General features: G+C 39.0%; 1 protein-coding gene across 1 annotated transcript; it reads right to left on the bottom strand.

Annotated features, from left to right (window-relative positions):
* Nucleotides 1–52: 52 nt before the first annotated feature.
* On the bottom strand, nucleotides 53–13,045 carry LOC138207438 (neuropilin and tolloid-like protein 1). Its single transcript, XM_069164654.1, has 10 exons — nucleotides 12,906–13,045; nucleotides 12,652–12,717; nucleotides 11,732–11,866; nucleotides 11,397–11,645; nucleotides 5,467–5,508; nucleotides 4,200–4,327; nucleotides 3,208–3,436; nucleotides 2,557–2,670; nucleotides 2,306–2,450; nucleotides 53–1,343 (listed from the first exon to the last, which is right to left on the bottom strand). The coding sequence occupies exons 1-10, from the start codon at nucleotides 12,931–12,933 to the stop codon at nucleotides 809–811; spliced, it is 1,671 nt and encodes a 556-aa protein (XP_069020755.1). The 5' UTR covers nucleotides 12,934–13,045; the 3' UTR covers nucleotides 53–808.
* Between the last annotated feature and the right edge of the window lie 1,059 nt (nucleotides 13,046–14,104).

Here is a 14,104-nt window from a genome sequence, read left to right as displayed (position 1 = left end):
TCAGTGAATATACTGCTAAATACACACATTAAATGACAACGCCTCAGGGACATTCAAAGTACAGGGAAAATATTTAATTAAATAAATACACAGAAATCAGCCACAATCTGGCATGAATTACATTTAAAATATAGATGACGTCAATCATTTACCAAACACATGTTCTCTTGCTTTGGTGGTACAATAAGGTCCAAACATAAAGGAAACACTACAATCGTTACAATCATTCATTCATAAAATGACTTCAAACATGATGTACTCATACATCAGAAATATTCTACCCCCGAGTTGAAACCTGAAATTAAACAAGGAACAAAGAAGGAAAAAGGGAACTTTAATCCAGTAGAATGGTTTATATTTATCTCAGTATCTGCATATACAGTAAATCTGTCTTTAATCCAATCCTATCAAGTATTATAGTTTACTTCATTGCCACTCTGGCACAACATCATTACATTGCCATTGTAGTGTAGTATTAAAAACAGCTCCTCAACTTTTTGGCTTGGGGGAATAAAAAATATCATCATTAGTGTGTGTTTCACAGCTGTAGTACACTTGGATTTCATTTAGAATATATGAGACAAAGAAACCCTCTATGAAGAGCTGCAATAATCAGCACTACTAATTTAAAACTTGACGTTTTTAGCCTCAGTAGACAAAGACCTAGGTTGAGTTCTACTACTTTTTTTATCAAATTTAAATTTTCCAACTTACATCTGTCTATCTTTATCCCTGCCATCAATTTACCGGCAGCCTCATTTGGGTTTTGAGTACAGAACTATTTTCTTTATTTGTATGTGGCCTTGAATTAGAAGTCATTAGAAAGTGTGCGATGGACAGCGTGGTCCAGCCCAGACGGGCCATGGTGGATGTGATGGTGGTACATGTGGTGCTGGCTGGTGGTGGGACCACCATCCATCATCAAATCATCCTCCTCCTCCTCTGCCCCGTACCCCTCCGCCCCGTCCTGAGAGTAGCTGTGCTTCATCACCAGGATGCTCCGCCGACTTGTTGGTGTGGTGTGGTGAGAGAGGCGTGGCGACTGCTGGCTCACCATTATTGGTGGCAGCGGGGGCACGAGAGCCCCACTGTCCGGGGCAATGGTGGCGTCCCGAATGCTCAGGTTGCTACGGCTACCGTGGACACTGCCGTGCACGCTCCCCTGCTGGGAGCCACAGTGGTGGTCGCGGATGCATTTGCTTTCGGAGCGCCGAAGCTTGTGGAACTTCTCAAAGTCCTCGGGCATGGCGGCATCGGTCTGGTCACCGGACGGGCGCAGAGTGCAGAGCTCATAGTGAGGAGGCTCTAAGCCCGGGTGGAGGAGGGTGGGGTCAAAGTCATCTCTGTGGATGCAGAGAGGAGGAGAGTACACCCATAGACATCACCACATACAGTAAAGTAGGAAATGTTCAGGAAAACACAACAAAAAAGCTGGTAGTAGTTCTCAAACTGATTTTAAACTTGGTGTCAGGACACTGATGAATAGGTGCAAATCCAAATGCAGATGAAAAAAACAGTATGACAGATAAATATATTCATGTCGACATATATTCATCTTATGTTTGAACACGAAGGCCTGTGTTTCACACATTAATATTTCTAATCTGACAAACCCTTTTATTGACATTTCGGAATGTGTTCTTCTCATCAGGGCTGGAGGTCAGCAGCATTTCATTGCCGCAAAACAACCATTATGTGTATCGAACCAGAATCCTTTAAAATCCCTAAACAAGTCATTTTGTCACTTCATTAACATTTATTCATGAGCATCCTGACTCATTTAATTCTACTGCTGTAGTTCTGGTACATAACTCAGCTAATGTCCTTCCGCCTTAAACCTATAACCATGTTGCCTGTTATGTGTAGGCAAAACCACGACATTGAGACGCTACCCTCCAATGGACTGATGGATATATTACACCCTTTGACGTGATACCGGGTTGGGTGGCTTGGTTTTAAAAACTCCTATGATTACATTTTGAAATATTTGAAATATGCACTGCTAGGTTCGCCAGTTATTTTGTGTCTGCTGTCAGTGCACCCTGGAAAAGAGGATGATGAGCTGGTGAACCCGAAAACCAAAGCAATGAGCTAAAAGAGGCTAAAAAAAACTATAAATGGGGGGACGGTGTCATTACTGTTAGTGGCCGCTTTTACATTACGCATCACTGTGACAGTAACAATTTTTTAAAGGAAACATTAATTACTGCAGCTTTAAGCCTGTCTTTTTGTCTTGAGTGCCTTGCCAATAATAATTACTTTTGTAATGTGATATTATTTCCAAAGTAATTTTTAAAGCTCTCACCGGCGGATGATGTATTTCTTGCGAGGCTGTTTCACCTGGATGATGGAAGAGATGACAAGCAGGAGGACAACGAGACTACAGGTTACTCCAATGATAGTGAGGTTAGTGTTATCCAGCGAATCCAGGATACTAGCTTTCCTCTTCTCTAGATAAGGAGACCACAGAAGAGAAAAAAAAAAAGTCACAGCCATGTGTTGTGAATACAGCATGAAGCTGGTGGTTGGAGTTTCTCAGCCTGTGTGTCAGCACACCTTTGCAGTGGTTCTCGTCCCAGGGGTAAACACAGTTCTGGATGCCGTTGCAGACCAGCGTGTTGTTGATGCACATGTTGCTGTGGCAAAAAAATGTGTCTCTTTCACACGGAGCTAAAAAAAAAAAGAAGAAAAAAAAAACAGGCAGGAGACATGCAGCTTTATATTGAACAAAACAAAACCCTTTCCACTTTCAACTCTTTTCATTGTAGAAATGAATTTTAATGGCTCTATTTGCTGTTTTTCATCCTGTAATTTAATGCGTTTGAATATTTTGTTGTTTTGTTGTTTGTTTTGTAAAATACCACCAGTCCAAGCCATTAAGTTATTTTCTGATCATAGTGGCCGAAAAGCTTTGTAAAGGTGAGAGACATTACAAAATCAGGTGGTCATAGTCGTTCAATTAATTGTTATAATACAAAATATTGATGTTAGTTTTTTGATCTTCAATTTTGAAATGGTTTAATCCAAAAGGGGAAATGTGCTCTCGAAATTCTTGATATAATAAAACAAAACTACCGCAATTACCAATTACCAAAGCCAGTTTGATCTGATGAACATCTTTACCTTTTCACACAAGAAATAGTATTTCCTGATTTTCCTTGATGTAAACATTAATCTACAGTATGTCACGCAGAGAGATTGACTCACGCTCATGGAAGGTTGTGAAGAGGATCCTGAATCTGCTCTTCCGGCTCCCCTCGTCAGCCCACAGTCTCACAACGCCCACAGAGGACACCAGCATCACATCGTTGGCCACCGTGGAGCAGAACTTGTTCTTCAGGTGCTCAACTGAGCTGCTGCCGTCGTAGATGGCGACAAAGTTGCGCTTGCACTCGTTTGAGTTGTGCATCTCATACTCCAGAAAACGCATGTAGATCTGTGGAGGGGACGAACGGAGACATGGTGCGGTGAATGGACCAGGGTTTAATCACATGTTGGCTCATCCAACAAACTGTTTTCCTCACTAGGGATTTTCTCACTTACTTAAGACAAAGATAGACAAATGTGTCTATAACAAGTAGAACCTATAAAACAGTAGGAATACTTTATAAAGTTTAACATCGACACTGTTTAAAGACAAGTTCACTGTTTTCCAAGTATGATTTATCAAAGGCATTGATGGCTGACATTTTTGTTTAAACAACAGTATAAACTACAGGTATAACAGGTAGAGCGTGACATCTACTACAATTTACTGTCTCAACAAACGCTACTTGCCCAGAAAAGGAAGATAACGTTTTCTTTGATAAAACTATTTTGTGAAAAGTAGGCTCTCTGATCAATCTCTGACAGAGACAGAACTGGTCAGGACCTAATGTATGTAATGTCAGACATTGCATTCTGTACTTTTACTTCCGACAGGCAAGTTGTCACAGTTTATAGGTTACTTAAAGTGTCCGTCCACCCAAATTGCTAATAAAACAACTGAGTAACCTCCGGTGGTATCCATCCATCCATCCATCCATCCATCCATCCATCCATCCATCCATCCATCCATCCATCCATCCATCCAGATGTAAGTTTCCATAGCTAGGTTGTGTTTGTCCAAGTTATTTTAATGGAATTTAATCAATTTAATCTGTGATGATCGCAGGATTTTCTATATGCTTTCAAAAAGAGATGAAATACAGTATACATACCCGAGATCTTGGTGGAGCTTTGATGTACCACCTGCAGTCCACAGCATCAGTCTGCTCCGCCCGGCCCTCCGTGGTGATCTGCAGCGACTCTACGAAGCCTTCTGGACCACTCAGCTCAAAGTCACAAACTGTGGAGAGCAACAATTTTGTGTGACAGTTAAGCTAATGCTGGTACTGAAACCATGACTTTGTAATTGTGTGTAACAGTGGTGTGTACCTGCCACTTCGTAGTTAAAGGTACACACCACAGCTAAACAAGGTTGTTCTGTTTTCTTGTCATTGGTGTCTATTCTTACACTTAAGATTTAGCATGCTGGATTGAGCCAGTTCCTTAAGATCTCCTGCAGGTATGTCTGAAGGTTTACAAAAAGACTGCTTTGAATGATAACTTTTGTGTCTGACAATTTCTTTCCCAAAAAACAAACGTTTGATTATCTCATTAAAAGTAGCATCTATGCCTCATCCATCACGGAAAAATCCAGAGCCTATGAATAAACAAATGTTGTTATTTCAAAAGTTTAACGGCTATGTACAATGCAGACTTCCACATCACAGTAAATTGCTTATTTGACCAAGACTGGATTTCAAGCAGTCACAAATCATGTCTGCAGGCGTTCACGTCTCCTCAGGCTTTAGGTGAGTTTAGAGGAACTTCCTACTTTCACCAGAAGAATCTGAAAACAGACTTCAAAAGTCAAACTCAACACATCATTCTGCGGGAGAAGTAGCACTGACCAAAAACACCTTTCTGAGTGGAGGGAGTTCACTTACATTTATGTACAGTTTACTACAGCATCTGTTTTAAGTTTGTATGTCTGGCCTTCAGTTTTGATGGCACTCCAGTCAAGTCGTTTTCTGAACACAGTAGGATCATTCAAAAAAAGTCGAACAGGGCATCAACCATCGAAAAGGAAACCAAAGAGAATTGTAAAATTACCACCTAACCTGTTTGTTAAAAACAACCATTACAGTTGACATCTTGTGTAATTTTTGACCTACTGCCCTAATGTCAACTTTGCAGGTGCGCTCTCAGCTTGTTTACAAGCTGTAGGCTCATCAGATCGTTCATGTTTGTTGCCCTGTTGGACCATTTTCTGCAAAGTCACGGTGTTCCAAAATCTCAGCTTTATAATAAAAGCCAATTGGTAATAAACAGCAGTTTTCTTTGGAAAGTATGTTCTTTCTGCAGCATAAACATATATTTTACTGCTCAGTGCAGGAAACTGAATATCATGTTGTGTCATGATGACACAAGTTAAATACTCACATGGTAAAGCTGGCAGATCCCCGAGCTCTTTAAACTCAGGATCTAAAAGCAGAAGACAACAACCGTTTGTAAGTTTTAAAGTTCAGAGAAGTGTTTAATGTGCAAACACTGGTGAAAAATGGACAGATGATGCATTTAATATGCTCGATACACTTTTGTTTATCGTGACAAAATACAGTTTAGGAGGAAGAAAATGCAGGAATATATTTTCTTAAGAAAATGAAATGTGTGTTCACAATATTCACCACTATGAAAGGAAAGGGGTGGAGATTAAAATAAAATCTCTGAGCCTAGACTTTTGGGTTGAGTGCAAAGTAAAAATAAACAAGCACAACAGACTGAAAATAACAATATTAAAGATATATTGCAAAACAAAATAAAAAATAAACAGCTGGCCAAAGTTTACATAATCTATGTGCAAGCACATTCCCTCTGCCCTCATTTAAATCACCCTGAAATCCTGATGTCCTTCATCTGAAAAGAAAAACACACTCAGCCTCTCAAAGGGAACAGATATTGTATTCTAAACCTTTGTGCTGATGAATCTTCTTGCTGGCGGGATTATAAATCCTGATATAGCAGCTTAGTTCGGGACAGATTAGACTGCGGCAGCAATCACAACCTGGTGAATATTTGTACTTTTCTCTCGGACACAACTAGTTTGATGTTATGTGAAAAAACACATGGAAGTCAGAAACACTAAACACTGTAAGATATGAAAACAACAACAACTTTCCTGTGGGTTTAAAGAAGGAAACAGTGTCGAGTGGAAAAAGGGGACTTTTTAAATAAGGTTGATTTCATTTCTTGCATTTTAAATTATTTTTCATGTCTGGGTAATGCAGAACAGTGGACTTTGATTGTAATGTCAGAAGAGCAGGTGATGAACTCGACTGAGGCTCAAATCAACAAGGACTCTTATTAATCCTTTCATGTTTCTTCCTTAATTGTGCTCCAGGCTTGGCCAGATTATTCACATCCAGTCCTGTGTGTGTGTGTGTGTGTGTGTGTGTGTGTGTGTGTGTGTGTGTGTGTGTGTGTGTGTGTGTGTGTGTGTGTGTGTGTGTGTGTGATGTGAAAATGCATTCCCAGCTTTGTGCCCAATACGAGAGAAAAAGTGTAATGATGAGATAAAGGAGGGATATAGGATGCTTTATGTAAAATCTTCCTCTCACATTGTTCAGTTTATGTACGGAACACAGAAGAACAGTTATTTGTATTACAAAAGATACCGATTTAGCGATTTAGTTATCTGTCAGATATTATTGGTATGATAAATAACCAATGACAGTGTTATTGTCCACTTGCACCTATCTGACGGAGACAAATCCGAGGTGTTGCCAGAAGCAGACGTGCCGCCATTTAACACAAATCTGCACATAACACTGTAATGTAAATTATTTCCTTTTTATGTGTTCTTGGCAAGAAATCTGTCTCGGAGATTCTGTGGAAATAATATGCTGAAGGGAAGGGAAACGCTCCGTACTTTCTTAAATCTCCCTCGTTACTTAATCCTCATGTTTTAATCACATTATGTGTGGGGTTTTTTAATTAAAAAAAATAGTTGTTTGTGATTACAATGCACAAACAGGTAGCAAATGAATCCTACTGCTTTAGTCAGCTGCACCACACATCCCGGTCACACCCACATGGTGGAGTCGGACAGAAGTGCCCTCAGATTAATAATGTGAGACTGAATAATTTATATATTTATATTTAAACTGCACATTATGCTGGTAACATCAGTCACCAGATTCCTCACCCGCAAAGGTTCAGATACACATGCTGTATACGGAATAAGAAGTGTATGCCCACACTGTCCTGAGTCCTGACTGTTACCACAATAGGAAGTCATCACGACTACATTTACATGGCTCATGAATTTACAATCATTCCCCAGAATTCCCTACACACTATTCTTTATAAAAAATAAAAAAAATAAAAAGTTTTCTTGATGTTCTACTTCCTCAAAAACAATATTTTGTGTATGAATGTGTACTTTTGAAGATTGACTATATATGAATATGTCTTTACACTAGTAGTAACAGATGATTTTGGTGACTTTGGTGCAGTGGAAACAGGCTGTAACCCCAAAATGGACATGGCTAATACATGGATAACTTGCTTGTTCATTTGTAGTAATGTTTGTGTCCACCTGATACACCTGGTTTGCTCTACACTGAGAAGAATATCTGAATATTTAGCCTTTAAATGATCCATTATGTTCACCAGCTCGTCACTGACTGTGTCTGTTTGACGTTCGATGATGAGTAGGATGCAGACGGTTGACTTTTAGAGCTTTTAAAACACTGATGTATGATCGCACTACTAAAGCAACAAGAAAAAGTGCATACAAGAAAAAGACATAATACGTATTGTAACGGTATAATAAAAAATAAAAAATAAATCCACAGAGCAACTTCAAGTTTTGCTTAATTATTTGCACACAAACAAATTTCAGCATTAATTAGAGATAATATGAATTAAAAATAGATTCTCTGCTAAAGTGTAAGCAGTGTTAGCATCATGTTATTCTTGCAAGTGGAAACTCAGCATCTCATTGGTTGGTGAATTTTTGTTGTGTTGCCTCGAGTCTGAAAGTTTGACCGTTGACACCGTTACTGTTGTTGTTTTAGGGCCGAAGTGACCATATGTGGATGAGACGACTGGAGATTGCTTCATATCTAATTAATTATAGTTTCCAGAGGGACCACCACAAGAGTAATTAAGAGTGAATTTAGCTAATGACACCATAATGATCTTTAGAACAAATTTATTGACTTTAAATTCCATGAGAGAAGGTTTGTGGGTGAATTTATTCTCTCCTACCACCCTTGATTGGCGGAATCAGACAGGTGAATAACATTTAGCATTAAGGATTTATTACACCTGATGTAAACAGCTTCAGATGTAAAAAGTATGTTTTTAAAGGAACAGTTCATGTTAGGCATCTGTTTATAAAAAGTGATCCCACAAATCTTAACTTATCTGAATGAGTTGTTAACACTGGAAGGTAAGATGACCTAACTGAAAAGTATTGTGGAATAATGCGGAAGTTATGTCTGATATTTTCAGAAAAACAGCACTGAGCCGTGAAATACACATTTGGCAAATGACCTCAGTCCTCTGGCAGCCTACGATGGACTCAGAAGACTAAAACTGGAACAATCCCCTGTGGAATAAAAAGAATAACCCACCAAGATTGAATCCTGTGAAGAAAGAAGGAAAGAAGAAAATAACGATGGCTGGATGGATAGATGGACAGAGGGATGCAGATTAGTCATTGCCCCCCGTCAGTGTAGGTGGCCTATAAAATCTGCTGTTAATAAAGCCTCCGCCTCAGACTCCCCTAAGCTGCTACTGCGGCTCAGCGCTGACAAGCTGTATTCCCCTGAAGACAAGCTTTCATTAACTCTTGTGTGTGAGGGACTGATGGAACAAGTGCCTCTGTGTGTGTTTGTGCATGTGAGTGTGTGTGTGCATGTGAGTGTGTGTGTGCATGCGAGTGTTCTTCTCTTACCAGCTGCAGCTGGTGTGCCTGCGCTACAAATAGAAATGAGAGCACATTCCCAACAGCATGCAACCAGACCATGATTAAAGTTGGAACATACAACTTTTTTCTTATTTTTTTTCCCCCCTGCAACTTTTAATGCAATTTAAGGATTATAAAGTATTTCAATAGGACTGATCTCATCGTGATATCATAAGTGTAAATGACATCATGGCCCTGGGAATACAAGAGTGCACTGTGAATGTGTTCCTTTGTGACCGAAAAAGACAGGGAGATTTTAAGTGGGCTCCAGCTTTGGTATGTGGCAGGCAACAATGTCAAAGCAGCAGGGAGGTGGATTGGGAGAGAGTGCCAAGGAAAGGAAGCAGAGGCTTAGAGCAGTGGTAATACTTGTAACATGTTTTCCTCCCCCCACCTCTGACCACCCCAATCAGACAGACAGAGCTGCAGCTGGTATGATGTAAGAACAATAATATAACAGAACTTCCCAGAAAAATGGGTCTGTTTTTTTGTTTTTGTTTTGTTTTGTTTTGTTTTGTTTTGTTTCCACACTCTCAACTGACCCTGAGGTCAAGGTAGGGTATTTAGTGAGAAGTTGACTTAGCGTCCTTATTTACCGATGAAGCAAATGAAACTCACACCACCATTGTGGCTCTTTAGCTATAAAGCCCTGTAGTATGAATGCAAATTATTGGGTACACCTGGCTAAAACTAATCCATTACAATTCAACAGCCAATAAATGCTATTTCATGGTTACACTCTTTTGTTGGGTATTTATTTAACTACCTGTTAAAAGTAATGAAATCAATAGGTAGGTGTTATAATTTGCTACCCTTCCAATATAGCATTGATACATATACCTGATGTATATGTACAGTATATGGAACATTGATTGAAAACTTAGAAAGGCTGTCAACTATCATTTTTCACCATCGGGTCAGTGCAATATGCTACAACTTAAAGATCCAATGGTTTTGTCATCCGCTGTGCTGATGGCAAATTCAGCACTTCATCTTGTTTTGAATGAAACTAGCCTTTTAAGTGTGGTGCTAAGATCCTTTTTACACCAATTTAAATATATAAAAGAAAAAGGAATTTTTAAGTATTCATTCATTATTCTTAATTATATAAATAAATCTATTAAGAGAAAATGGAATTTCAGCTGATTATTAGTGGACTTAAACACAAGAATTCTTATGCAAAAAAAGACTTCAAATTTACAGAGTATAAATACTTAGGACACAATATTACCAATCAGTAACTGAGCTTTTTGGTTACAGATTTAAAGCAGCATTGATTGAAATCTTTGGCATGTTAGCATACATTTGCATATCTAAACATCCAGCAAACAGAAGGTGGCAGCATCATCATTCATTTGAAGTCTTTTTTTTTGGCCACCAGATGAATATAAGTCTGAAAAGCACCCAAACGTCTGCTCTGTTTTAGTATACCTGGTTCTTTTCTACTTAACGCTCCATTATACTCTCCAGCCAGCTGGTAATTTTGTTAACTTTGAAATTTGATGCTGGGTAGGTAACATGCAGGGAATATTTCAAATTTTTTTCACTAAAATAAAGTAGCATTCAGCTCCTGGAAAGATTAGTGAGACTAAACCAAATCGAAAAACCAAAACAATGAGCTGAAAGATGCTCAAATTCTCCCTAAAACTGAAGAATAGTGCAGTCAAGTGATAGCTTAGCTCGGTATCACGCCAAAGCATGTAATACAGCCGTCAGTCAACTAGAGGTTGCAATGTCAGTGTCATGTTTTACTTTGTGTGGGGAAACAGCCCATTCAGCAGTTCTTGTGTCAAAGTACAGAGAGTGATAAAGTCCTCATATGGAGGAGGTTGAGGTGGTTGGATGGAACAAACACCGGACTTCTAGCCGGGACACCAGATGTCAAGTCTTTGAGAAGGCTTAAGTCAGTCGGGATTTTTTTAAACAATGTAAGTAAGCTACTTACATAAAGTAACATATTTAATTGACGTAGCAAACATTAAGCAACTTGCGTGACATACATGACATTACTCGTGTAAAATTACTTTTTTTTACCCACACCATGATCTTTTAACGTTAACTGAGTAGTTCCGATGCCTATATCCAACCAAAATTCCAAGATTCTTAAATCTAACCACATGGTTATTGATGCCTAAAACCTAAAGCACTTTGTTTTTAATGCCTATGCACACAAACATCTTGGTGTGATTCCTGGGTTGGATCTTTTTAGGGTTTGTCACTAGGAGCAACCTTGATTTATGTCAAAGTCATTTGCTCCATTTCTAATAGAGAAATATTTATTAGTGCAGCTTTAAAGACAGGCTCAAAAACACAGCTCTCCTCATTCTAACAAGTGTGTTGGCTTACATTTAACTCTGTATCATCAAGAAAGAACTTGGTCTTTACTTCCATCACTTACCTTTTGTGAAGTTATACCGGGCAGAGAAACCGATGGCCTCCAGTTCACCATCCGCCACAAACTTGATGTACAGGTACCTCCCACTGGAGCGGACGTATGAGGGGCTTTCCTGCCCGCAGTAGCGACCGATGATGGTCGAGAAGCTAAAGGGACCATCGCGGACTTCAATGTGGTCGAACTTACACTCCCAGGAGGGCTCAATGGAGTACTTCTCATCGAAGAACAAGTCGATGCACTGTCGAGGAGAGGCTGCAGCATGACAAGAGGTCAAGTGGAGTTTACATTCAAAGCAGGAGGGGTGGACAGTGACTGTGGCTAAAAAGATGAAGTCTCACCTTCTATAATGTAAATGCATTCCCTCTCAGGTGGGTACTTCTCAGGGTAGTTGGGTGAGGTGAAATAGCCTCCATCGGGCTCCTTTACCCAGGTCCCACACTGCCCTGCTGGGGTCACACCTGAGTTGTTCTTCACTGGAAACAGGCAGACAGACACAAATATGAGACACAATTTACCATAACTACAGCATATATTTGTATTTCTTGCTTTTAAAAATCTCAAAATTGAATTTAAGATATAAATGATTTTTTTAATCCATTGAATTTTACTGCACATTGGGGACAGTAGATTTACATTTATGTGATGTTATCTTTACCTTTTTTTTTTTTTTATTGGAAGCTGACAGAAAATCTAAACCATTAAAATAACAGACTTGTTATCATCACAGATTGATAAGCTTCTTATTGTAATTGTGAAATTGCACACATACTTTGCCTTTTTGTCTCTTTCAGAATGTAAAACCCACCCATGCAGCACACTTTATGACACATTACAAGACCAACACAAAGATTATTTTTCATTGTCCAATAAAGTCCTTGCAGAAAGACAAATTATTGGCTGTATTTCTTGATCATGATTGCTTATTAGAAAGTTAACACTCCAATCTACCCAAATAAATAAACCCACTTTGCCCATTTGACTGAAGGAATCTAATATCACTGTGAATGAGATATTGTATACTCACACTCAGTAGACATATAGTCATGAACTGGTGATGTCACTAGTAATTATTTCCACAAGTTTTATCAAATAATCAATCAGTCATAAAAGTCTATAAAATGTCAAAAAGTTTCCCAGAGCTCAATTTACAACAAGTAAAACCCACCCATGCAGGCCTATTTAACAAGTTCAGATACACATCACAGTTTTGATTTTATTTGAATGCTCAACAGTGTATCAGGATGTGACAGGACACTACCTTGAGTTTTTGTTTTAGTGGCTGTGGCACCAGAGAGCTCAGGTGACATGAGGCTTGCTGCTAAAGCTGAGGAACAAAAGAATAAAGGTCATGTTGTTGGTCAGACAGCTGTTTAAACTTCCGAAGGGAAAGGAAAAAGTGTCCTAACCTAATTCGAACAGTTACAGCCTACAGAGAAACACAGCAGAACAATCACAACATCACGTGCATCTACAAGTCGTCTACATTATGAAACATGTTCAGTGGAGACTTACCGATGGGCAGCAGAAGTTTGTGCAGCATTTCTGTTCCCTGAGGATGAGCTCTGTCTCAGTATTTCCATGAAATGATCTTCACTGAACGGGCTCGTGGGGTCCTGCGCCCCCCTTCAACCGGTAGTTCCAGAAAGTGTTCTCAATTCCTCCCGAGAAGCGGCAGATCGGAGAGCAGAGACTTCGGCATGTCCACCCCCCCCCCCCCCCCCCCCCCCACACACACACACAAACACACACAAACACACACAAACACACACACACCCTGTCTCCCCGACAGCTCACGGGATTAAACTCCCGTCCGCCGTGAACCTTCACAATATTTTCTCCACCTTTAGGCTGCATTAATCCGCTCACAAGATATACGGTCATCCACAAAGCTTCGCTCGATGCAGAAGTGGGCCTCTGTGTGTGTGTGTGTGTGTGTGTGTGTGTGTGTGTGCATTCTAATATTTAATGGCTTAATTCAACCTTCAATAACACAATCAGCACCGATATGAAAAGCTAAGATTCAATACATGTTTTCTAAATTGTAAATTAATTTTCTAAATTCTATAGTAATAATATTAACAGCAATAGTTGTTTCTATTATTGTTATCATTAATTTAATCATTTATGGAGGACCACAGGCATCACAAAAACAGAAACAGTACTGAAGGTTTTCATTGATTAAATGTCTTTGTACAATAAAACAAAACATGAATTTGATTTAATATTAATGGATTAATCCATAAATAAATAGACAAAATACAAAAGTCATTATTTGATATTTAAAGGTAATAATAAAAAGTGACATACTTTAATGGTTTCCAAACCACATTATATGACAGCTCAACACTGTGATATGGACCAGTAAAGAATTAGCTACTCTTACACTTGATATGGAAACTCTGCTGCTGATACTCCATTAATCCCAGTGAAAGATACATTAGGGGATATTTGGCCACCAGGGGGCACACATTTTCAAATTATCTAACAGTAGCCCAGCAGGAAAAAGTATATTGTTCACTGACATTTAGTGCACTTGAGTGCAATTTTGTGTAATTAAATAAATTAGAATTGTTTCCATTTTACTTGAGAACCAGTACCTTAACTAACACAGAAAATGGAACTTCTTGAGTATTTCTGTCTACACCACAATTCAAAGGCAGACGTTGTATATTTTTTATTCCACTATCTTTATCTAATTATTTAAATGACTA

This window comes from Embiotoca jacksoni, unplaced genomic scaffold, assembly GCF_022577435.1.
Source record: "Embiotoca jacksoni isolate LCO1_2020_lvr unplaced genomic scaffold, fEmbJac1.0.p SCAF_31, whole genome shotgun sequence".
In the NCBI taxonomy this organism is placed as follows: Eukaryota; Metazoa; Chordata; class Actinopteri; family Embiotocidae; genus Embiotoca; species Embiotoca jacksoni.
The sequence above is the reverse complement of the archived record's forward strand: the minus strand, read 5'-3'. Positions and strand labels throughout refer to the sequence as shown.

Excerpts from the sequence above, each read along its gene's own strand:
- LOC138207438 (XM_069164654.1), bottom strand. The coding sequence starts at position 12,933 with ATGCTGCACAAACTTCTGCTGCCCATCG. Across the intron at positions 3,437-4,199 it reads AAGCTCCACCAAGATCTCGG|ATCTACATGCGTTTTCTGGA; the intron begins GTATGTATACTG and ends TCCCCTCCACAG. Across the intron at positions 2,671-3,207 it reads CTTCACAACCTTCCATGAGC|CTCCGTGTGAAAGAGACACA; the intron begins GTGAGTCAATCT and ends TTTTTTTTTTAG.